Below are 26,032 nucleotides of genomic sequence, written 5' to 3' on the forward strand. Positions count from 1 at the left end.
CCATGAAGTAGACTTGGGGAGCCCTGGGGGAGCCCAGCCTCTTACCAGAGCCAGTGAATCCAAGCCCCATGGGTCTGAAACATTCAGTTCCCCTCCTCCCCCTCAGGATTTTCTAGGTACTAGGTCCTTTTGTATCTGATGCTGAGGAGAAAAGAAGGAACCACCACCAGTGCTTAACCCATCCTGGGCACATCCCATCTGTTTGAGCTTAGCCCTCCACAGGCCACTCTGCCCTCCGTGAGAATCAAGAGAGGAGGCCAACATGCCACTCCCCCACTACCTCTGGGCTGATGGACCAGTGAGCTTTGGAAAACAGTCTTTCTCCTGATCTATGCCTGTAGGTGAACATAGCTATGCCCATAATGCTTTTGGAGGGCAAAGACCACCAACACCCTCACGTGGAAGCCTGTCAGTCTACTGGCCCTGAGTCCCATCACTGGGGTGCTGAGTCATGATAACAACATGACAGTTTTCCAAATGGACAGAATAATGACTTTGGGGGGACAGCTGTGGTTCTCCCCCCAGTCCCAGGTGTGGAACCGACTGGGATGCCCTGTACACAGGGAAAATAGTGGGATCCACTGCCTTGGGGCTCCAAGTAGACAGTACTAGGGAGGGAGTTATAAGAGTGTGTGTGTGTGTGTGTGTGTCTACATGTGACACAATGTGTGCCCCTTCTGTCCATGGGTCTCAGGTAGGGCTGACCCTCACCTCTAATGCATTCTGGTCCTGGTCCAAAGAAGTTTCAGATCCAACGAACACTTACTGAGCCCCTACAAAGTTCCAAGCCTTTTTACTTTATACTTTGACACATTTTATATCCTTTAATCTTTAACAGTAACCCTTTAAGGTAGGAATTATCTGCATTGTACAGATGAGAAAACAATCGCAAAGAGGTTCATTGATTTGCTCAAGTATATCATACAGCTTTAAAAAAAAAAAAACACTCACACACTATACTCTTAGCTGAGGCCTGTCTGTGTTGGTTGCTTATCTTACAGTGTCTCTTGTCTTCTCTACCTTTGGAGCAATTGCTCCCCTTATACAAAAGCCCCCTTCTTTCTTGTTTCACAGGCCCATGTGGGCTTTTCTTTGTTTAATACTGCATTTAATAGCACAAAAAATCACGAATACAAAGAAACTGGCAAAGGTGTTTGTCAATGAGATATCCCTGCCTCCTCCACTTTTCCACTTTCATACCCATATATGTAATGGGCTACATTTGTATGAACTTTTCCTTTTTCCCCCCAGACATATAACTGTTATGTGATTGGTCAGTTGAAGCTGAAACACCCATGGAGAAAGATGTTTTATGGTTACAAGGGCACACACCCCCCCCCACACCACCCCCCTCCCACCCCACACTTTCCCACACAATCTTTTGGAGGAATATAGGATATGTACCAGTGTCAGGATTTCCCTGCTCCTGCCTTCCCCACCCAGAGCATCCTGCCATTTAATCTTCCTTTAAATGACTGCTTAGACTAGAGCCTCTTCTCCCGCCCCTTCTATTTCTCTTCCAATCAGGACCTTTTAGACACTGGGAACTGTTCAATTCTTACTCTGTCAGGCCCGTGGGCCATGCAAGTAGGTCCTTTAAATCTCAATGCCAGTTGTAGTATGGGTGCTGTCATCTTCCATTACAGGTAGGTAGGTCTGTGTGTCACTTCAGTAGGCTTGTGTATTCACTTCTTTCACTTTTTCTGACTCATGTTCCAGGACCTGTTTGTGATAGAACAGTAAATACCCTTCACTGTCCAGAACGTCCTTAATACTGGCCTTGGTGATGACGGCATCATCACACTTGAACCACTGGTCCTTGTGGTGCCGGATGAAGCTGGTGTAGTGGCCACTCTCCAAGGTTCCTTGGTGATTAACCACAGCAAACAAGGAATACTTATTCTCGTCGTTTCCACTATTGGTTGGCAGCTGCAACTGTCCATTCATCCTGCTCTCTTTACTCGAGGCCATGAATGGTGTCATATCCAGCTCCAGAGGAAAGGATATGTATGTAGTGATCTTGCGCCTCTGTTTGGCTGAGTGTTCAAACCGTTTGAAATGAAAACAGGCAACGACAGGTAATTTATTCATTGTGAGCTGTTTGGTAGATTCCTGGTAGCTTTGGCAACTACCGCACTTGATTTTGGCACTGCTTCCTAAGTGCTCTGGCCTCGTAAACCTTCGCAGGCAGTCCGTGAGGGTGGTGATTCCTGGTATGTGGCTTTCCCCATTCACACTGCCCTCCCTCCCTGGGCTCATAGGCCAGAAGGAGGTGCAAGAGCCAGGCAAGTCCAAACTGATGTCCCAGCATGGGTCTATCGTGGTGGAGACACCATGGCAGGCTTGACAGGTAACATCAGATTGCAGGCCACCTGTGAAGATTTGGTCAATGATGCAGTTACAGTGGTTGGGATTGTTGGCTGCCTTCCCGGCATCATCACCTTTGCAGTGCCTGTGCAGGACATCTAATGCTGCGATGAGGAACTCATGGGCATCCTGTTGCCTGTACCCTGCTAAATGCCGTGCGTGTATCCACACCAGGTGCAGTAATTTATAGGGAACGTGAGGAGATGGATTTCCAGAATACAACTCCCGAAAAAGCGAAGACATCTCACAGACCAGACACAACTCGGGACTTGGCATTTCACATCTGTGCCTGTCGGAGAGGAAGAAATCTCTCAGGATCGGAGTGTGGGTAAGGGCCTGGACAATGCAGTTCATAAAGCACGTGTTGCCAAGATTGATTAGTCCTCTTAAACCGATGGTAAAGCTGGAGGTAATTCTTCTTCTCCTTGGGTTGTGGCCCAGCAGTTCTAACTCGGGTTTGGTTGTCTCCCAGGTTGGATATTTCTCACTGAGGCCTGGCATTGAACACTGCTGGTGAGAAACCTCGGTTGAGGTGGAAGCTTGTAATTTCAAAGCTTCCCCTTGCTCTTCTTTGGCAATTTGCTCAATGTCTTTGTCATATACATAATCCTTACACATAAAGCAGTATATACCTCCGTAATAAAGGTCTACAGCTAAGTTGTGTTGTTTTGTCTCGGCGTGCTCATGAATGTGTTTCTCTGTGAAGCAGCCAAAGAAGACACAGGAAAGGCAAGAGTGGAGTCTGTTCAAATGGGTGCCGCACACATGGCAGATGCACGACTTTGCCTTGCTTTTCCTGGTCTCTGGGGTTCCACACCAGACGAAGCACTGGTAGATCACCCGCAGTTCCTGCCTCCAGTTCTCTCCCACCTTAAAGCTGTTCACGTGGGAACAGCCTGGTGGACCCACAGCGAAATCCACATCCAGGCATCCGCCCCCAGGGCCGCGCCGGGGCCGGGGCCGGGGCGGGGGCCGTGGCCTAGGCTGCGGCGGGGTACGGAGCCGGGTCTGCGGCCGCGGCCGGGGTCGGCGGCGGGGGGCACGGCTGCGCCGCGGGGAGGGATCGGGGGGCCGCGGGGGGTCGGAGGGAAGGGTGGGGAGAGGAACCTCGTCGCTGCCGCCGCCACCGCCGCTCCGCGCCGGGTTCTCATCCTCTGGCTCCTGCTTCGGTTCCCCCTTCGGCCCCTGCTCCGCCTCCCGTGCCGGCTCGGGTTCGGGTTCGGGCTCCAGCTTGAGCTCTACCCGGCGGCCCGGACCCTCCGCCGTCTCCACCTTCCCGGCAGCGTCCACCTTCCCTGCCGTCTCCACCTTCTCGGTGGCGTCCACCTTCCCCGCCGCCTCCACCTTCCCCGCCGCCTCCACCTTCCCCTCCACCTTCGCCTCCGCCTCCACCTTCCTCTCCGCCTTCTCCGCCGTCTCCGCCGTCTCCGCCTCCTCTGCTCCTCCGCCTCCACTGGCGGCGGCTCCTCCCCCTGCTCGCAGGGATCGGGCGGCCACTGGGCGTGGTGGCGCGGGGGCCACGCAGACCTGGGGTGTCCCCCGCCCGGCCTGAGGGAGCGCGGTGGCTGTGGCAGCTGGAACCAAAAGGGACTTTCACTGAAGGAGGCGGCGGCGGAAGCAGGCGACGCCCCCGGGAATCCTCCCGCCGTAGCCCTCTAGCGGAGGCCGCTCGGCAGCCAGGCCCCGTTTCCTTTAATTCAATATTTCCCAAACTTGCTTGTTCACGAGAATCACGTGGGGAGCGTGTTAAAATTACAGATTCCTTGGCTCCACCCGCAGCCCGACTGAATCAGAGTCTCGAAGGGACGTGCTCCGGAACCTGTATCTTTAACTAGGGCCCGAGAGGATTCTTATGATCAGGCAAGTTTGGGAAACACGGCTCTAATTCATTGAGGCTGGCGGGAAGGGGGGCGGGGACCGCGCAGTCTCTTTAAGGCGCTTCCAGTTCTCGGCTCCAATCGCTGCTCTGACCCCCTTCATCGTCTCCTCCCCTCTCCTCGTCCTTCCCTTCATCCATGTATCCTCCCCCAGCCCTGCGGGGCCAGGGACGGAAGGGTAGCCAAGTCCAGAAACGCCCCTGGGGCTGGGCAATGGGCCCCCAGAGGCCGGGTCCTGAGGAGCGCTGGCAGAAGCTGTGATAGGCCATCATCTTTGAGACTGAGCGTGTCCCCATCCCTGTCCCAGGCTCTCCGCCCACCCTAGGTTCTGCTCTGCCCCATAAGGATGAAGCCCCAGCTCCATTCTGGGACAGGCCTGGACCCCAGATCCAGAGGGGTAGAGCTCCCAAGGCCACCGGGCCCGAAGAGGCATGTCCCACGCCCATCTTATTGGTGCTCTGCACAGTCTGTGCCTGCTCCTCGCCTCCTCTTCACCTTTTCCTCAGGCTCCCAAGGCCAAGGGTGGGCTGAGGGTTTGGCAGCCAGCCTTTTGGCCCAGCAGACGCTGAGCCGCCCCGGGAGCAGTGGGAGGAACAAGGCACAACAAGGCCATGCCTGCTGCTGGCATCTCCCCTACAGCTGAGAGAGGGGCTGAACTACAGGACACTGTCCCAAGACCCTCAAGCCGTAGCAGAGACCCGGGTCGGGCAGCAGGTGGGAGGGGCGGGGAAGCAGCTTCCATCTGTGGAGCTACCCGTGGGGGGAGTGGGCGGCCACGCGTCTGGGAAGCGCTGCTGCGCTGAGAGCTGCTGGCAGTGGGCAGCAGCACCAAGGGGCCCACGAAGACTGAGCCCAGGACAAGCGGCTTAGGTCTTGGGCAGCTGGGGGATGTTGGGAAGCGACCGCAGGTGCTGGTCCCAGGGAGTGCAGCCCAGGGCAGGCGTCAGCACAAGGCTCAGGAGAAGCAGATAGCCCATGCTCGAGAGCCAGGGAGACTGTTCCAGGAAGAGTCTGGCCCCTGAGTCCTGGTGAAAGCCGGCCTTGGCCCAGTACACACTGCACTGCCTGGCCCGGCCCGTGGGGCTGTGCTGCCTGATTACATTGTGGCAGAGTTCTCCCTCGTTAGCGCTGGATATCACCCCTCCACCTGGCCCCTTCCTCCAGGTAGGGGGATGTGCCTATGCCTCCTGGGGTCAGCAGCAGGAGGTGGTTGTCAGGAATCAGGAGCCCCTAAGGAGGATAGGATGCTGGTTCCCATACACCTGAGGTCCCCAGAGCTGCCCTGGTGCCTCCCCTTTCAGCATCCTTCCAATAAATGCCTGCCCTTTTTGGCCTGCAACAAGAGGAAATGCAACTAGAGCACCCACTGAAGGAATCCTGCTCCTGCAAGGGTGGAGGCGGGGAAGCACAGGAGATACTCTCATCCCACCTCCACAGAGTAACAGACGTCAAAGAGACCTAAACATCTCAGTGCACCCAAGGCTATCTGCCACTGAAGACTAACCATGGCAACCTGACTGCTTTACGGATCATCTTCCTGCAGAAGCCCCCACGTCCAGCATGTTCTGGAATGGAAGGGGGCGACTCTGCCATCATTCACTCACTCGACAAATGTCTATTCAGCTCCAACCCAGACCAGGTGTTGTACTAGGAGCTGTACCAAACACACTTGCTCCAGGGCCAGAATCAGGGCTGGGTTCCCCAAAAGGCAGACTGAGGAAGTGTCTAGGTCACCAGCAGAGAAGAGACACCAAAAACAAAAGAATCAAGAAAAGAATATCAGAAACAGTTTGACATTCAATTTTTTTTAAACAGTCCTCATGGGAAAAGTCAGAATTTTATTGTACTTCCTTACATTCCTTTCCTGATTGCATGTTGCTTTTGCTCTGAATCACATGCGGGGGCGGGTGGGGGGGTCAGCATAATCCTTTCGATGCTTCGTGCTTGTATGGGTCTGGATTCAGTCCTGGGCGAATGCCACCATCTCTGCCTCACAAAGACCTGACTGAAGGCTAGCCAGAGGGACTGACCTAAGAAGAGACCCCCCTCCTCATTACAGCTGCCATGCCTAGGGTTGAATACAACTCTGGCCACAAGGTGGCAAGAGAGTATATGATGCTCCCTCTGATATTTGTTTTGTATATTTATATAAAACTTGGTTTATATCAAAATGCTCTCTAAAATATTTTTTAACGTTGTGCTCCTTCACACACATTTAGGTTGACATCTCAAATTTTGCATCCAAAATGTCAAGCTGCACATAATGTGATTTCTGACAGATATTAACATTCACAAACAAAACGTGACAGTTTTACGTGAAAGCAGTGACGCCTAAATACGTTAGTGATTTGAGAGCCACCGTCATGTTTTAAAAATTCATAACCGAGCTCTTCTTTGATAGTTAGAAGGTGTACATTTTCCCTTTTCTCCCTGGATTCTCAATTCCATTTTATTCTTCTAATAGAATTTTATCTTTATAATATATATTTTTGCACTTGAAATGATTTTATTGATTATCCTATCGTATTTCCCTGCAGCAAAAATATGTGTATATTCTGCTATTTAAATGCTTTTTAAATGTTGCTGTGATCCTAAAGCTCTAAGTGTTGTTCAGAATTTACTTTTGCTCAAGTTATCATGACAATTAGTATTGCAATATGATAGATCAAAAAAATTGTAAACATATTACAAAAAATTGTAAACATATTACAAATTTTGATGGGTAATTATTAAACATAAAAACAAAAATTTACTAAAGATAGATAAGTCTTTTTTTTTTAAAGGTTGGTGTATCCATAGATAAATATTGCTTATTTTTAGAGTGAGGCAGGATTCAGCATCAATTCTCTTCCTACTTTTTTTTGGTTAAACGTTAGCACACAGAAACCTCTTTTATATAAATAAGTAAATGGGAATGAATATTTTGTTTTAGCAGTATCACTCAAGTATTTGAACTCCTTTGAAGATATATGGGGGGAAATTACACAATGATTTACCTTCAAAATTATTTTTCATGATTAGCCAGCTGACAGCTCCATTGGGTTCGCTTTCAATTTTACTGGAAGCCATCTGAATTGCAAAAGGATTTGATACCAATATATTCATTTGTTAGAGCAATTTGTTTCTTCACCATCAGCAGCAGTGTTTGGAACTGTCTCTCTGGTTCCCTGAGGATTTTTTCAAAGATATGCTTTTCTTTTGTAAAGTGCAAAAAGGACTATTGTGAAAAGGGAGATGGAAAAAGAGATCCAGCTTGATTCTTCCACGGCTAGTGTGTTCTCTGGCAGATCAATTTTAGGAAATATGAAAATGAAATTTGAGGATGTAGAAATCGATCCCCTTAAAACTGTAAGTGCTTATTTACCCCTTGGAAAGTCCTATAGCCCCAGGGTAATACACACTCCACTTTTTTTTGTTTTGTTTTGTTTTTGTTTTTGTTTTTGTTTCTTGCGGTACGCGGGCCTCTCACCGTTGTGGCCTACTCCCGTTGCGGAGCACAGGCTCCGGACGCGCAGGCTCAGCGGCCATGGCTCACGGGCCCAGCCGCTCCGCGGCATGCGGGATCCTCCCGGACCGGGGCACGAACCCGTGTCACCTGCATCGGCAGGCGGACTCCCAACCGCTGCGCCACCAGGGAAGCCCCACACTCCACTTTTAAGGTTGCTGGTTTATATTTGTTATTATAAAATAATATATACATTGTATATATTATTGTATATATATATATTGTAATATATACAATATTTGTGGTTTTTAAAAGGGAGATAAAAGAAGGCATAACATGAAAAGTTAAAGCCCCTCTCTCCCCTGCCAATCAAACCCAGTTCTATTCCCCTAAAATAACCACTTATTAACAGTTTGTCATGTATCCTTTGGGAAATTTTCTATGCAAATACAAGCATGTTTTATACATTTATCCTTTTTATGAAAAATAAATGAGACTGTAATATACGTATGGACCAGCAACTTAGCACTATATGCTGGACATTAGGCAGCACTCTCTAAGTTGATCTACACAACCAAGGCAATGCCAATAAAAATTCCAATGAGATTTTTGGAGGAGAATTTTACAAAATTAATATGGAAGAATAAAAGTCATTTCCCCTTTCTTCATTTCTCCTTCTTCCTCCTGGAAATGAGGATTTAATGGCTATAGCTGAGTAGCCATCTTGCAACCAAAAAACTGATTACCTCAGGACCTAATCTTACATGAGAAAAAAATGCCGTACGTTACCAACTCTAAAAGGTACATCTCTTCATGCTTCAACATCTCTGAAATCTTTGAATGACAGCTTGTGGATTATATTTGCCAGCATTTTTTTCCTCTTTCTTGGTACATCAAATAATGATGTGTCCTGGAATCAATATAACACTTGAAACATCATCCTATTTAAGCCTTTGTTATTTGGATCCCTGTTATGCGTAGCTGAATACATTTCCCAAGTGAGCAGGCTTTCCATTTCACTCTTAGTGAAGTCCCAAGTCCTTATCCTGTTCTGTAAAGCCCTGTAGAATCTGGCCTCAGTCTCTTAGACTTCATTTTCTATCAACTCAGCCTTGCCTCAAACAAACTATACGTACTGTTGTTCCTTGAATAAGCTAAGCTGGCTCCTGCTTCCAAGCCTGTGCCCTTATTGTTCACTCTGCTTGGAAAGCTCTAGCCCTAGAAATCCTCATGGCTTTCTCCCTCACTTCTTCAGATCACTGCTTAACTATCACCTTATCTCAGAGCCCTTCCTTGGCCTCTATATAAAATGATACCCCATCCCTGCTTTATTTTTCTTCAAAACACTATTACCACATGATGTATTAAATATTACACACACACACACACACACACAATTACTATAATGTAAACTCCATGAGAGTAAGATGTTCACTATTCTATTCCCAATGCCTCTTTGGCACTTAAAACATATGTAAATACATGTGAAATAAACAAATTAATGCTTTTCATCATGAGTGAAGTCAACCATATTTTCAGGTTTATTGATTATTTTGTATTACCTTTTTTTGTGTGAAATGCCTGCTTACATCCTTTGCCTAGTTTTCTTTTGGCTTCTTAGTAACCCTAATAATAAGTAAAACTTACATGATGCTTGAAGTATACCAAGAGTCATTCTACTAAATTGCTTAACCCTCACTACAATATTAAGAAGTAGGTGTTGTTAAAATCCCCATTTTACAGATGAGGAAACTGAGGCATAGAGAGATTGAATGAAACCCAAGGTGACACAGCTAGTAAATGATGTACCTGGGATTCAAACCCAGCAGTTGGAATCTAGAGTTTAGATTACTAGGTATTAGTCCTTTGGCTGTCATATGTTTATTTTCCCAATTATCATTTAACTATTATATTTTATTTCATTTGGTGATATTAAACATATGGTGTTTAATATTATTATGTAGTCAAGATTCACAAACTTTATGGATTCTGGATTTTTAGTTTCTCACGTTTTTTGTTGTTGTATTGTTTTGTTTTTCTGAGTATAAACATGTAGAGCAAGTGCAAGGTCCTGAGACAAGAAGCTTGATGATTTTAAGAAATGAAAATATGGCCAGATTGGCTTGAATTTGGAAGACGGAGAGTGGTACAAGATGATGAGTATAGAGATGTAGGCAGGGACAAGATCACCTGCAGCCTCATAGACCATTGTATAGGATTTGAATATTATCCCAATTATGATGGGAATCATTGGGGGGGTTAGCAAGGGAATGACATGATATAATTTATGATTTACATACAATAATTATAATCAAGTAAAAGTAACTAACATTTATTGTTTCTGATACTACAGGCACACCTATTTGATAAGTACTTTACTAAGTTATTTAAACTTCATAACACCCTGATGAGGTAGGTCCCAATATTATTCTCACTGTACAAATGAAACCAAGGCACAAAAACAATAAGTACCTTGAATTTGCTCATGCTTACTCTCTGCTTCTATACCTGTTCCCATTCAGAATATATCTACCATCAACAATAAGATATCCGAAACCTACTTTGTCCAGGCCCCTGACGTCCCACTAGTGGTCCGCAAGTCTTCACTGGGCTAAAGAAAGGGAAAAAGGCAAGTTCACTCAGCACTAAGGCCCTTAGGTCTGGGAGCTGGTCAGCTGGGCTCTTCCCATCCCCTTTGGGCCATGCCAAGCTGCCCTAAGTTCAGGAATAGCCAGCCTCCTGGCCTGGTCATAATGACCAAGGTAGCCAGCTCAGCAGCCCTGCTCATCGTTGTAGCAGGACAGGGCCTTGCACCCTGCATCCCCAGAGCCATACCAGCAACCAGGGAACTAAGTGATGGGCTCATCAGGATCCACCACAGGCTTCCGGGAGATGCAAGCCCTATAAAAAGAAGCAGCAGGCCTAGTGGTGTGGAAGGGGGCAGAGAATGGAAGTTAAGGCCTTCTTCAAGCACACATAGAGCCCTGGGTAGCCTCACCCATGTGATTCCAATGGCCCAGGCCTTTTGTTGGCTGAAAGAAAGGAAAGGCTCATAGAGAGAGCAAAGTCAGGCGTGTGAGGGATGACAGCAAAGATGTAGGTTATATACTACATCATATGCTAACCAGCCATTTTCCCAGTTTTCACCACGTATTGCTTCCAGTAGTCTGTTTCTTAGCTTCCCTCAGTCTTCAGCAACTCTGACTATACCTCTTCAGACTGCTGCCCCATTTGACTTATATGTGTTTTCTTTCTTTTTTTGTATTGATTTATAGTTGATTTACAATGTTGTGTTAGTTTCAGGCATACAGCAAAGTGATTCAGTTATACATATATATAATGTATTATTTTCTCAGATTCTTTTCCATTATAGGTTATTATGAGGTATTGCGTAGAGTTCCTCGTGCTGTACAGTAGGTCCTTGTTATTTATCTATTTTATATATAGTAGTTTGTATGAGTTTGTATCTACTAATCCCAAACTCCTAAATTATCCCTCCCCCTGCCCTCTCCTCTCTGGTAACCATAAATTTGGTTTCTATGTCTGTGAATCTATTTCTGCTTTGTAAATCAGTTCATTTGTATCATTTTTTTTAGGTGCCACATATAAATGATATGATATTTGTCTTTCTCTGTCTGACTTACTTCACCTGTTATGATAATCTCTAGGTCCATCCGTGTTGCTGCAATGACTTACACTTTTGATTCCTTACCTCTCTGCTTCATAACATGGGCTCTGAACAGCCTCCTGCATGCTGGTGCACATCTGGCCAACCACCTATCTTACCTCTGCCTTTTAGAAAAACACTGGAATCCCAAAATCTGTTTCCAGTGCTGGAGGTTGGCCCTGTGGAATATAGCATGGCCCTGGGTCTGAGTTTAGACAGAGGCACAATGAAGAACATATTCTCCCATTTTATTCACCAAAGTGTGGAATCTGACTTTCTGTGCTTGTTCTAAATGTCTCTTTCAAGTTCAAAGGGTGGGAAAGGTAGATCTTGTAGTATTGTACCAAAACTGGTACTTAAAATCTTAATCACACTTTCTCCTCTTTTTCAAAACCTTATTCCTATTTTTATTTTTTAAATTCTTATTTATTTCATTTATTTTTATTGAAATATATTTGACATACCACATTGTGTCAATTTGAGGTATACAATGTGTTGATCTGATGCATTTATATATTGTAATAGGATTGCCATTGTAGAGATAGTTAGCACCTCTATCACATCACATAATTATCATTTCTTTCTTGTGGTTGGAATAATTAAGATCTAGTCTCTTAGAAAGTTTGATGATTATAATACAATATTGTTGTCTATATTCACTACACTGTGCATTAGATCACCAAGATCTATTTATCTACTAGTTGCAAGTAAGTATTATTCGTTTTTAAAACCACAAAAAGCAATATAGACAAAATTATATAACCTCAATAGAGGGGAGTTTAGCAATGTCTAGCAAGATTACATATGCACTCACTATTTGACTCAGTAGTCCCACTTCTAGGAATCTAAACCAAACATACACCAGCAAAAGTACAATGACACATACACGAGGCAACACTATGCACAAAGTGCAACACTATGCACAAAGTGCAAAGTGACATATGCACAGGGCAACACTATGTGAAATAACAAAAGACTGGGAGAAAACAAATGTCCACCACTAGGGAACCAGTTGAATAAATTATAGTGGAGCCATAAAATGGAAAGCTGCAAAAAAATTTTAATAAAATGAAATGGAATACTATGGAATGAGATAGATTTCTATATAATATTTAGGAGTAATATTTGGGATATATTGTTAAGTGGAAAAAGCAAAGTATAGAATATTATATATACAGTAGTATGTTAGCTTTTGTGTAAGAAAGATGAGGATATACAAATATTTACAGAAACATTATGAACTTATGATTTATTTATTTTTCTCTTTCTAAAAATAAATATTTCCTAGCTCTGTCCACTGAAAAGATATAGCAGCAATGACAACCTACTAGCAGTGTGTATATTTAATGCCTAGATTGTGGTCTCTAAATCTCATTTCCTACCAAAAGGAACCAATCTTCCTTGAAGAAATAATTGTTTATAGGTATTTAACAGGAAATGTACAAAATGATCCTGGGACATCTTTTTTTGTCAAAGAGCAAGGAAGATAGCAAAGACTAAAGTAGTCATGTCAAAAGAACACAGGATCCAAGATGAAGGGGAGTTCCTATTTGCCTATATTGGACAATTAGAGCATCAAAAAATCTGCAATTAATCAACCATCAAATGTATAAAATATGAGTTCATAATGACATTAAAAAAACATTGGTGGGACTTCCCTGGTGGTGCAGTGGTTAAGAATCTGCCTGCCAGTCCAGGGGACATGGGTTCAATCCCTGCTCCGGGAGGATCCCACATGCCGCGGAGCGACTAAGCCCATGCACCACTATTACTGAGCCTGCGCTCTAGAGACCATGAGCCACAACTACTGAGCCCACGTGCTGCAACTACTGAAGCCTGCGTGCCTAGAGCCCATGTTCCGCAACAAGAGAAGCTGCTACAATGAGAAGCCAGCGCACTGCAATAAAGGGTAGCCCCCACTCGCCGCAACTAGAGAAATCTCACATGCAGCAATGAAGACCCAACGCAGCCAAAAATAACTTTAAAAAACCAAAAACCAAAAAAAAACATTGGTCACCCTTGGGTGATGCTAGGGCACCAAATTATTGTTGCAAAAATTAATAAAGATAAAAATTAAGAACTTATCCCACCTTTCCCATAGTTAACGATATTCTTCTTTATGCAATAATTCCAGATAGCAAATGCAGAAGGAATGATAGAATTACTATATCACTATTTATAATCCCTAGTGAAATAATAAATCTAGGCCATGGTTTCTCGTCCCCAGTGCTATTGACATTTGGGGCCAGATAATTCCTTATTTGGGGACTATCTATGCATTGTAGGATTTTTAGCAGCATCTCTGGTCCCTACTCCCTAGATGCTATTAGTACCACACACACAACCCCACTTGTGACAATCAAAAATGTCTTCAGACATCGTTAAATGTCCCCTGGGGGACAACATCATCTCTGGTTGAGAACCACTAATCTAGGGCAATGATCATGAATGGATTGAAAAGAAAGATTAGGCAAATGATGATGGGGAACTTTACAACGGAGGGATCAGGTTGATACCACCTGAACCCACTGATCAATTTTAGCATCACTAAGAGTGGGACAGCTAGATATTATGTGCCTTCTGATGTGATGCAGTAGGAATCATACAGCATCATCTATTATATATTGATGCCAAAAATATAAAAACTGAACCTAAATCTAATCAAGTATCTAGCTCTAATTCCCAGTTGATGGTGAATATGGGAAATAGAAGAACAAGTTCAGTGTCACCACTAAGAAACAATCAGCAAAATCCAGAATGTGGAATTTTTTATAGGAAAAATGACCCATTTTTAAATGATAAATGGCATTTAAAAGAAGATGAGGAAAACAATAAATGTTTAAATAAAACAACTACAAGGTAAACTAATACTGTATGATTCCACTACATGACATCCTGGAAAAGGAAAAACTATGGAGACAGTAAAAATATCAGTGGTTGCCAGGGGTTAGGGAGAGATAGGAATGAATAGGCTGAGCACAGAGGATTTTAGAGCACTGAAAATACTCTGTATGATACTATAATTGTGGATACATGTCATTATAAATTTATCCAAACCCAAAGTGTGTACAATACCAAGAATGAACCTTAATGTAAACTATGAACTCTGGGTGATCATGATGTGTCAAGGTAAGTTCATCAATTATAACAAATGTACCACTCTGGTGGGGGTTGTTGATAATGGGGGAGGTTATGCATATGTGAGGAACGGGGGTATATGGAAATTTTCTGTACCTTTCACTCAATTTTGCTGTAAACTTAAAACTGCTCTAAAAATTAAAGTGTATTTTTAATTGAAAATAACAGAGAATGAGGAAAAGAAAGATGGGAGACTTACAAATTCTTTTCTAGCTTTATTGAGGTATAATTTACAAATAAAAAATGTATATATTAAGGTGTACAATGTGATGTTTTGATATATGTATACATTGTGAAATGATTACCACAATGAAGCTAATCAACATGTTCATCACCTCACATAGTTATCTTTTTTTAATGGTGAAAACAGTTAAGATCTACTCTCTTAGCAAATTTCAAGTATACAGTACAGCATTATTAACTACAGTGACCATGCTGTACATTAGATCCCCAGAACTTATTCATCCTACATAATTAAAACTTTGTACACTTTGACCAACATGTCCCCATTCCCCCACCCTCCAAACCCTGGAAACCACCCTTCTACTCTCAGCTATATGAGTTGGGCTTTTTTAGATTCTACATATAAGTGACACCACGTAGTATTTGTCTTTCTGTGCCTAGCTTAGGAAATTTAAAGATTTTTAAAAAAGACTTAAGAGAGATAATGACCAAATGCAACATTACATTTGGTTTGGGTCCTATTTTGAAACAAATCAATTTTAAAAATACTTCTTGAAACAATCAGGAAAATTTGAATATGAATTAGTATTTAATTACATTAAGGAATTATTATTAGTAAATTGTGATAATGGCATTGTGGTTATGTAAAAAAACTATTTTCTGTTATAGATACACACTCACATTGAATGAGGTAATATTATATCTAGGATTTGAGTTAAAAGACTGCAACAAACCTTGGGGTGGAGAAAATAAATAAAACATGATTGGCAAAACATTGAAAATTGTTGAAGCTGAGTAAAGGGGATTCATTCTACTAATTTCTCTACCTTTGTGTATGTTTAAATTTTTCCATAATAAAATGAAGTTTAAAAACAAACCGAGTGAGGGCTTCCCTGGTGGCGCAGTGGCTGAGAGTCCTCCTGCCAATGCAGGGGACACGGGTTCATGCCCCGGTCCGGGAAGATCCCACATGCCGTGGAGCGGCTGGGCCCGTGAGCCGTGGCCGCTGAGCCTGCGCGTCCGGTGCCTCTGCTTCACAACGGGAGAGGCCACAACAGTGAGAGGCCCGCGTACCAAAAAAAGAAAAACGAGTGAGACTTCTGTTTCTAGAAAGATGTGGTAGGTGTACTTCTCCCTATTTCTCCTGCTAAGTACAGTTTAAAACCCTGGACACTGGTTATAAAACAAACGTAAAAAGAGTCTGAAAAGTAGACAAGAAGGCAGACTGGCTTTAGAACTCAGAACCCAAGGAATGACAAAGCAGTGAGTTCCCTGAGGTTTTGTTCTGTTTTGTTTTGCTTCATATATCCTATGCTGGGTGCTGGAGAAGCTGAAAACCTGGAAACATCAATGGGTATAGGAAAAAAAGAAAAGAAAAGGAGAGGAAATGAAAGGAAAAGAAAAGACAAGGCAAAGAAAAAAAGCCTGCTCTCTCTAGGCAGAGGACCAGGAAAGGGGCAACCTTGCAAGACAGAAAAGTTTTAGATAATAACCACTCTACTCCAAGCAAATCCCACAGAAAAAATTGAGCCACCATCCATGCCAACAAAGGCCAAATGGAAAGGTTAAACTTCCACCCTTGGCAGGCTGTAATATGCTAGGATGGTGTCAGAGAAAGACAAGTTGGGAGCCTGAACGTTCATTCCTACTGGGCAGTAAAAAGGCCCCTTTGATGCAGTGTCTGTGGAGACTACATGGAAAGCCAGGACTTCATGCCCACCTGGTGATAACAAGGGGCCCCTCCTCTTCTCCTCACTGGAGTGCTATCAGAGGAGTCCCAGTAGAGAATCAGCACTTTTACCGCCATCTAGCAGTAACTAGTATCACTCCCCCACCGTGGTGCCAGTGGCGGTCATGAGAGCTACAACAAGGCATTCCTGCTCCTCTCAGCCAGGGTGAGAGAGTATCAGCAGAGGCATAGGGGAGAGCCAGAACTCCCACCTTGCCAGGTATTAATGAGGAGATCCTCACCCCCAGGTGTCAATGGAGGCAGAATTAGGAACCTGGACTCCACTCCACCTGGCAGCAATGAAGTGGCATTCCCCTACCCCTGCCAGAGCAGTGTCAGAAGCATAAAAAAATAAGAGATTTAAATGCTATCCAGAGTCTCATAAAATATTATCCAAAATGTCAACATTTCAATCAAAAATCAGTCATCATATCAAAAGCCAGGAAAATCTCTGCTTGATGAGAAATGACAACTAAAAGACAGAAATAATATGACATAGATGTTCATTAAGATGCTTCAATAAGCAATTACAAACATAATAGAAACAAATTTTTAAAAAGAAAGTCTCATCAAAGAAATAGAATGTATAAAAAAGAAGTAAATTGAATTTGTAAAACTAAAAAATGCAATAACTGAAATTTTAGAAATTAGTAGATGGGCTCAGCAGCAGAATAGAAGAGACAGAGGAAAGAATTAGTGAACTTTCAGAGAACTAGAACAAAAAATTTCACAATTTGTATGGAAACACAAAAGACCCCGAATAGCCAAAGCAATCTTGAGAACAAAAAACGGAGCTGGAAGAATCAGGCTCCCTGACTTCAGACTATACTACAAAGCTACAGTAATCAAGACAGTATGGTACTGGCACAAAAACAGAAAGATAGATCAATGGAACAGGAAAGAAAGCCCAGAGATAAGCCCACGCACATATGGTCACCTTATCTTTGATAAAGGAGACAAGAATATACAGTGGAGAAAATACAGCCTCTTCAATAAGTGGTGCTGGGAAAACTGGACAGGTACATGTAAAAGTATGAAATTAGAACACTCCCTAACACCATACACAAAAATAAACTCAAAATGGATTAAAGACCTAAGTGTAAGGCCAGACACCATCAAACTCTTTGAGGAAAACATAGGCAGAACACTCTATGACATAAATCACAGCAAGATCCTTTTTGACCCACCTCCTAGAGAAATGGAAATAAAAACAAAAATAAACAAATGGAAACTAATGAAATTTAAAAGCTTTTGCACAGCAAAGGAAACCATAAACAAGATGAAAAGACAACCCTCAGAATGGGAGAAAATATTTGCAAATGAAGCAACTGACAAAGGATTAATCTCCAAAATATACAAGCAACACATGCACCTCAATGTCAAAAAAACTAACAACGCAATCCAAAAATGGGCAGAAGACCTAAATAGACATTTCTCCAAAGAAGATAGATATACACATTGCCAACAAGCACATGAAAGAATGCTCAACATCATTAATCATTAGAGAAATGCAAAGCAAAACTACAATGAGATATCATCTCACAGTGGTCAGAATGGCCATCAGCAAAAAATCTACAAACAATAAATGCTGGAGAAGGTGTGGAGAAAAGGGAACACTTGCACTGTTGGTGGGAATGTAAATTGATACAGCCACTATGGAGAACAGTATGGAGGTTCCTTAAAAAACTAAAAAGAGAACTACTATGCGACCCAGCAATCCCACTACTGGGCATATACCCTGAGAAAACCATAATTCAAAAAGAGACATGTACCAAAATGTTCATTGAAGCTCTATTTACAATAGCCAGGACATGGAAGCAACCTAAGTGTCCATCATCAGATGAATGGGTAAAGAAGATGTGGCACATATATACAATGGAATATTACTCAGCCATAAAAAGGAACGAAACTGAGTTATTTGTAGTGAGTTGGATGGACCTAGAGACTCTCATACAGAGTGAAGTAAGTCAGAAAGAGAAAAACAAATACTGTATGCTAACACATATATATGGAATCTAAAAAAAAAAAAGAAAGAAAGAAAATGGTCAGAAGAACCTAGGGGCAAGACAGGAATAAAGATGCAGACCTACTAGAGAATGGACTTGAGGATACAGGGAGGGGGAAGAGTAAGCTGGGACAAAGTGAGAGAATGGCATGGACATATATACACTACCAAACGTAAAAAAGGTAACTAGTGGGAAGCGGCCGCATAACACAGGGAGATCAGCTCAGTGGTTTGTGACCACCTAGAGGGGTGGGATAGGGAGGGTGGGAGGGAGAGAGATGCAGGAGGTAAGAGATATGGGGACATATGTATAGGTATAACTGATTCACTTTTTTATAAAGCAGAAACTGACATGCCATTGTAAAGCAATTATGCTCTAATAAAGATGTTTAAAAAAATTAGTGAACTTGAAGATAGAACAATAGAAATTATCCGGTGTGAACAATGGAAAGAAAATAGACTGGGGGCAGGAAAGGATGGAATGAACAGATCCTAAGGAATGTGTGGGACTATAACAAAAGTTTGGACATCTGTGTCATCACAGTTAGAAAAGGAGAGGAGGAAAAAGAGCTGAAAAAGTATTCAAAGAAATAATGGCTGAAAAATTCCCAAAAGACATAAACCAATAAATTCAAGAAGCTGAACAAACTCCAAACTGTATACACATAAAGAAATCCACACAGGGCTTCCCTGGTGGCGCAGTGGTTGAGAGTCCGCCTGCCAATGCAGGGGACACAGGTTTGTGCCCCGGTCCAGGAAGATCCCACATGCCGCGGAGCGGCTGGGCCCGTGAGCCATGGCCGCTGAGCCTGCGCGTCCAGAGCCTGTGCTCCGCAACGGGAGAGGCCACAACAGTGAGAGGCCCGCGTACCCAATAAAATAAAAATAAATAAATAAATAAAAAGGCAGCAAGGGAGATGATGCCTTGCCTTTAGGGGAAAAACAACTTGAATCACAGAGGATTTCTCATCAGAAACCATGGAGCTCAGAAGAAACAGATACAATATTTTTCAAGAGGTGAAGGAAAGAACTATCAATCGAGAACTCTATGCCCAGTGAAAATATCCTTCAGGTATGAAGGGGTAATCAAGACATTCTCAGATAAAGGAAAACTAAGAGAATTTGCCACCAGCAAACCTGCCCTGAAAGGATGGCTAAAAGTAGTTGTCTAAACAGAAAAGAAATTATCAAAGAGGGAATCTTGGAACATCAGGAGGGAGAAAAAGCATAACAGAAAGAGTAAAAATATGGATAAATACAACAGGTTTTCCTTCTCCAATTGACTTTTCTAAATTATGTTTGATGGTTGAAGCAAAAATTGTAAATACTATCTGATGTGGTCTTCAATGTATGCAGTGGATATATATAAGACAATTATATTATAAATGAACTAGAATAAGGTTTCTACATTTCATCCAAACTGGGAAAATGTTGATACCAGTAGACTATGATAAGTTATGTATGTGTAATACCTAGAGAAAAAGTTCTCTCTTTCTAAATAGGTGGAGAGATGTACTGTGTTGATGGGATGGAAGACTCAACATATAAAGATGTCAATTCTCCCTCAAATTTATATACAGCATTTTTAATGTAATTCCTATGAAGATCCCAGCAAGATTTTTTTTACAGATGTAGGGAAAGTTATTCTAAAACTTATATGAAAAGGCAAAGGAACTAGAATAGCTAAAACAATATTGAAATAGAATAATAAAGTTAGAGGAATCACAATGCCTGATTTTAAGATTTCCTATATGGTAATCAAGAATGTGTAGTAGAAAAAAGAAGGAAGATGGTGGAAGAGTAAGACGCGGAGATCACCTTCCTCCCCACAGATACACCAGAAATACATCTACACGTGGAACAACTCCTACAGAACACCTACTGAATGCTCGCAGAAGACCTCAGACCTCCCAAAAGGCAAGAAACTCCCCACGTACCTGGGTAGGGCAAAAAGAAAAAAGAAAAAACAGAGACAAAAGAATAGGGACGGGACCTGCACCAGTGGGAGGGAGCTGTGAAGGAGGAAAAGTTTCCACACACTAGGAAGCCCCTTCGCGGGCGGAGACTGCGGGTGGCGGAGACTGTGGGTGGCGGAGGGGGGAGCTTCGGAGCCGCGGAGGAGAGCACAGCAACAGGGGTGCGGAGGGCAAAGCGGAGAGATTCCCGCACAGAGGATCGGTGCCGACCAGCACTCACCAGCCCAAGAGGCTTGTCTGCTCACCCGCCGGGGTGGGCGGGGCTACGAGCTGAGGCTAGGGCTTTGGTCGGAGCGCAGGGAGGGGACTGGGGTTGACTGAGTGAACACAGCCTGAAGGGGTTAGCGCACCATGGCTAGCCGCGAGGGAGTCCGGGAAAAGGTCTGGAGCTGCCGAAGAGGGAAGAGACTTTTTCTTCCCTCTTTGTTTCCTGGTGCACGAGGAGAGGGGATTAAGAGCGCTGCTTAAAGGAACTCCAGAGACCGGCACGAGCCGCGGCTAAAAGCACGGACCCCAGAGACGGGCGGGAGACGCTAAGGCTGCTGCTGCCGCCACCAAGGGACCTGTGTGCGAGCACAGGTCACTATCCACACCCCTCTTCCGGGAAGCCTGTGCAGCCCGCCACTGCCAGGTTCCCAGGTTCCAGGGACAACTTCACCTGGAGAACGCAGGGCGAGCCCCAGGCTGGTGCAACGTCACGAGGGCCTCTACCGCCGCAGGCTCACCCCGCACTCCGCGCCCCTCCCCCGCCCCACCCCGGGCATGAGTGAGCCAGAGGCCCCGAATCAGCGGCTCCTTTAACCCCGTCCTGTCTGAGCAAAAAACAGACGCCCTCCAGCAACCTACACGCAGAGGCTGGGCCAAATCGAAACCTGAGCCCCTGGGAGCCATGAGAACAAAGAACAGAAAGGGAAATCTCTCCCAGCAGCCTCAGAAGCAGCACATTAAAGCTCCATAATCAACTTGATGTACCCTGCATCTGTGGAATACATGAATAGACAACGAATCATCCCAAATTGAGGAGGTGGACTTTGAGAGCAAGATTTATGATTTTTTCCCCTTTTCCTCTTTTTGTGAGTGTGTATATGTATGCTTCTGTGTGAGATTTTGTCTCTATAGCTTTGCTTCCACCATTTGTCCTAGGGTTCTATCTGTCCGTCTTTTTTAAATTTTTTTCGTAATACTTAATTTTAATTATTTTATTTTACTTTATCTTCTTTCTTTCTCTTTCTTTCTTTCTTTCTTTCTTTCTTTCTTTCTTTCTTTCTTTCTTTCTTTCTTTCTTTCCTTCCTTCCTTCCTTCCTTCCTTCCTTCCCTCCTTTAGACAACGAATCATCCCAAAATTGAGGAGGTGGACTTTGAGAGCAAGATTTATGATTTTTTCCCTTTTTCCTCTTTTTGTGAGTGTGTATGTGTATGCTTCTGTGTGAGATTTTGTCTATATAGCTTTGCTTCCACCATTTGTCCTAAGGTTCTATCCGTCCGTTTTTTTTTAAATTTTTTTTCTTAATAATTATATTTTAATTTAATAACTATTATATTTTACTTTATCTTCTTTCTTTCTTTCTTTTTTCCTTCCTTCCCTCCTTCCTCCCACCGTCCCTCCCTCCCTCCCTCCTTTCTTTCTTTCTTTCCTTCTTTCCTTCTTTTCTTCTTTCTTTCTTTCTTTCTTTCTTCCTTCCTTCCTTCCTTCCTTTCTTTCTTTCTTTCTTTCTTTCTTCCTACTTCAACTAATTCTTTCTCTCTACTTTTTCTCCCTTTTATTCTGAGCCGTGTGGATGAAAGGCTCTTGGTGCTGCAGCCAGGAGTCAATACTGTGCCTCTGAGGTGGGAGAGCCAACTTCAGGACACTGGTCAACAAGAGACCTCCCAGCTCCACATAATATCAAACGGCGAAAATCTCCCAGAGATCTCCATATCAACACCAACACCCAGCTTCACTCAACGACCAGCAAGCTACAGTGCTGGACACCCTATGCCAAACAACTAGCAAAACAGGAACACAACCCCACCCATTAGCAGAGAGGCTGCCTAAAATCATAATAAGTCCACAGACACCCCGAAACACACCACCAGACATGGACCTGCCCACCAGAGAGGCAAGATCCATCCTCATCCACCAGAACACAGGAACTAGTCCCCTCCACCAGGAAGCCTACACAACCCACTGAAACAACCTTAGCCACTGGGGACAGACATCAAAAACAACGGGAACTACAAACCTGCAGCCTACAAAAATGAGACCCCCAAACACAATAAGATCAGCAAAATGAGAAGACAGAAAAACACACACCAGATGAAGGAGCAAGATAAAAATTCACCAGACCTAACAAATGAAGAGGAAATAGGCAGTCTACCTTAAAAAGAATTCAGAATAATGATAGTAAAGATGATCCAAAAACTTGGAAATAGAATAGACAAAATGCAAGAAACATTTAACAAGGACCTAGAAGAACTAAAGATGAAACAAACAATGATGAACAACACAACAAATGAAATGAAAAATACTCTAGATGGGATCAATAGCAGAATAACTGAGGCAGAAATGGATAAGTGACCTGGAAGATAAAATAGTGGAAATAACTACTGCAGAGAAGAATAAAGAAAAAAGAATGAAAAGAACTGAGGACAGTCCCAGAGACCTCTGGGACAACATTAAACGCACCAACATTCGAATTATAGGGGTTCCAGAAGAAGAAGAGAAAAAGAAAGGGACTGAGAAATTATTTAAAGAGATTAGAGTTGAAAACTTCCCTAATATGGGAAAGGAAATAGTTAATCAAGTCCAGGAAGCACAAAGAGTCCCATACAGGATAAATTGAAGGAGAAATACGCCAAGACACAGATTAATCAAACTGTCAAAAATTAAATAAAAAGAAAACATGTTAAAAGCAGCAAGGGAGAAACAACAAATTACACACAAGGGAATCCCCATAAGGTTAACAGCTGATCTCTCAGGAGAAACTCTGCAAGCCAGAAGGGAGTGGCAGGACATACTGAAAGTGATGAAGGAGAAAAACCTGCAACCAAGATTACTCTACCCAGCAACGATCTCATTCAGATTTGATGGAGAAATTAAAACCTTTACAGACAAGCAAAAGCTGAGAGAGTTCAGCACCACCAAACCAGCTCTACAACAACTGCTAAAGGAACTTCTCTAGGCAAGAAACACAAGAGAAGGAAAAGATCTACAATAACGAACCCAAAACAATTAAGAAAATGGGAATAGGAACATACATATCGATAATTACCTTAAATGTAAATGGACTAAATGCTCCCACCAAAAGACACAGATTGGCTGAATGGATACAAAAACAAGACCCATATATATGCTGTCTACAAACGACCCACTTCAGACCTAGAGACACATACAGACTGAAAGTAAGGGAATAGAAAAAGATACTCCATGCAAATGGAAACCAAAAGAAGGCTGGAGTAGCAATTCTCATATCAGACAAAATAGACTTAAAATAAAGTCTATTACAAGAGACAAAGAAGGACACTACATAATGATCAAGGGATAGACCCAAGAAGAAGATATGACAATTGTAAATATTTATGCACCCAACATAGGAGCACCTCAATACATAAGGCCAGTACTAACAGCCATAAAAGGGGAAATCGACAGTAACACATTCATAGTAGGGGACTTTTAACACCCCACTTTCACCAATGGACAGATCATCCAAAATGAAAATAAATAAGGAACCACAAGCTTTAAATTATACATAAAAGAAGATGGACTTAATTCATATTTATAGGACATTCCATCCAAAAACAACAGAATACACATTTTTCTCAAGTGCTCATGGAACATTCTCCAGGATAGATCATATTTTGGGTCACAAATCAAGCCTTGGTAAATTTAAGAAAATTGAAAGTGTATCAAGTATCTTTTTCGACCACAGCGCCATGAGACTAGATATCAATTACCGGAAGAGATCTGTAAAAAATACAAACAAATGGAGGCTAAACAATACACTACTTAATAACGAAGTGATCACTGAATAAATGAAAGTGGAAATAAAAAAATACCTAGAAACAAATGACAATGGAGACACGATGACCCAAAACCTATGGGATGCAGCAAAAGCAGTTCTAAGAGGGAAGTTTATAGCAATACAAGCCCACCTTAAGAAACAGGAAACATCTCGAAGAAACAACCTAACCTTGCACCTAAAGTAATTAGAGAAAGAAGAACAAAAAAACCCCAAAGTTAGCAGAAGGAAAGAAATCATAAAAATCAGATCAGAGATAAATGAAAAAGAAATGAAGGAAACAATAGCAAAGATCAGTAAAACTAAAAGCTGATTCTTTGAGAAGATAAACAAAATAGATAAACCATTAGCCAGACTCATCAGGAAAAAAAGGGAGAAGACTCAAATCAATAGAATTAGAAATGAAAAAGGAGAAGTGACAACTGACACTGCAGAAATACAAAAGATCATGAGAGATTACTACAAGCAACTCTATGCCAATAAAATGGACAATCTGGAAGAAATGGACAAATTCTTAGAAATGCACAACCTGCCAAGACTGAATCAGGAAGAAATAGAAAATATGAACAGACCAATCACAAGCACTGAAATTGAAACTGTGATTAAAAATCTTCCAACAAACAAAAGCCCAGGACCAGATGGCTTCACAGGCGAATTCTATCAAACATTTAGAGAAGAGCTAACACCTATCCTTCTCAAACTCTTCCAAAATATAGCAGAGAGAGGAACACTCCCAAATTCGTTCAACAAGGCCACCATCACCTTGATACCAAAACTAGACAAGGATGTCACAAAGAAAGAAAACTACAGGCCAATAACACTGATGAACATAGATGCAAAAATCCTCAACAAAATACTAGCAAACAGAATCCAACAGCACATTAAAAGGATCATACACCATGATCAAGTGGGGATTATTCCAGGAATGCAAGGATTCTTCAATATACGCAAATCAATCAATGTGATAAACCATATTAACAAATTGAAGGGGAAAAACCATATGATCATCTCATTAGATGCAGAGAAAGCTTTTGACAAAAGTCAACACCCATTTATGATAAAAACCCTCCAGAAAGTAGGCATAGAGGGAACTTTCCTCAACATAATAAAGGCCATATATGACAAACCCACAGCCAACATCATCCTCAATGGTGAAAAACGGAAAGCATTTCCACTAAGATCAGGAACAAGACAAGGTTGCCCATTCTCACCACTCCTATTCAACATAGTTTTGGAAGTTTTAGCCACAGCAATCAGGGGAGAAAAGGAAATAAAACGAATCCAAACCGGTAAGAAGAAATAAAGCTGTCACTGTTTGCAGATGACATGATACTTTACATAGAGAATCCTAAAGACACTACCAGAAAACTACTAGAGCTAATCAATGAATTTGATAAAGTTGCAGGATACAAAATCAATGCACAGAAATCTCTTGCATTCCTATACACTAATGATGAAAAATCTGAAAGTGAAATCAAGAAAACACTCCCATTTACCATTGCAACAAAAAGAATAAAATATCTAGGAATAAACCTACCTAAGGAGACAAAAGACCTGTATGCAGAAAATTATAAGACACTGATGAAAGAAATTAAAGATGATACAAATAGATGGAGAGATATACCATGTCCTTGGATTGGAAGAAT

At 42.7% G+C, this 26,032-nt stretch overlaps 1 protein-coding gene across 1 annotated transcript; it reads right to left on the minus strand.

Moving 5' to 3' along the window:
- Positions 1–1,373: 1,373 nt before the first annotated feature.
- USP27X (ubiquitin specific peptidase 27 X-linked) lies at positions 1,374–3,950 on the minus strand. The gene has a single exon (XM_030846740.3). It carries the CDS (start codon positions 2,983–2,985, stop codon positions 1,669–1,671), a length of 1,317 nt encoding a protein of 438 aa, XP_030702600.2. The 5' UTR covers positions 2,986–3,950; the 3' UTR covers positions 1,374–1,668.
- Between the last annotated feature and the right edge of the window lie 22,082 nt (positions 3,951–26,032).

The sequence above is a fragment of the Globicephala melas genome, chromosome X (assembly GCF_963455315.2).
Source record: "Globicephala melas chromosome X, mGloMel1.2, whole genome shotgun sequence".
Lineage (NCBI taxonomy): Eukaryota > Metazoa > Chordata > Mammalia > Artiodactyla > Delphinidae > Globicephala > Globicephala melas.

Bases quoted from the DNA above. Each gene is read 5' to 3' on its own strand.
- USP27X (XM_030846740.3), bottom strand. From the start codon at position 2,985: ATGTGTAAGGATTATGTATATGACAAAGACATTGAGCAAATTGCCAAA.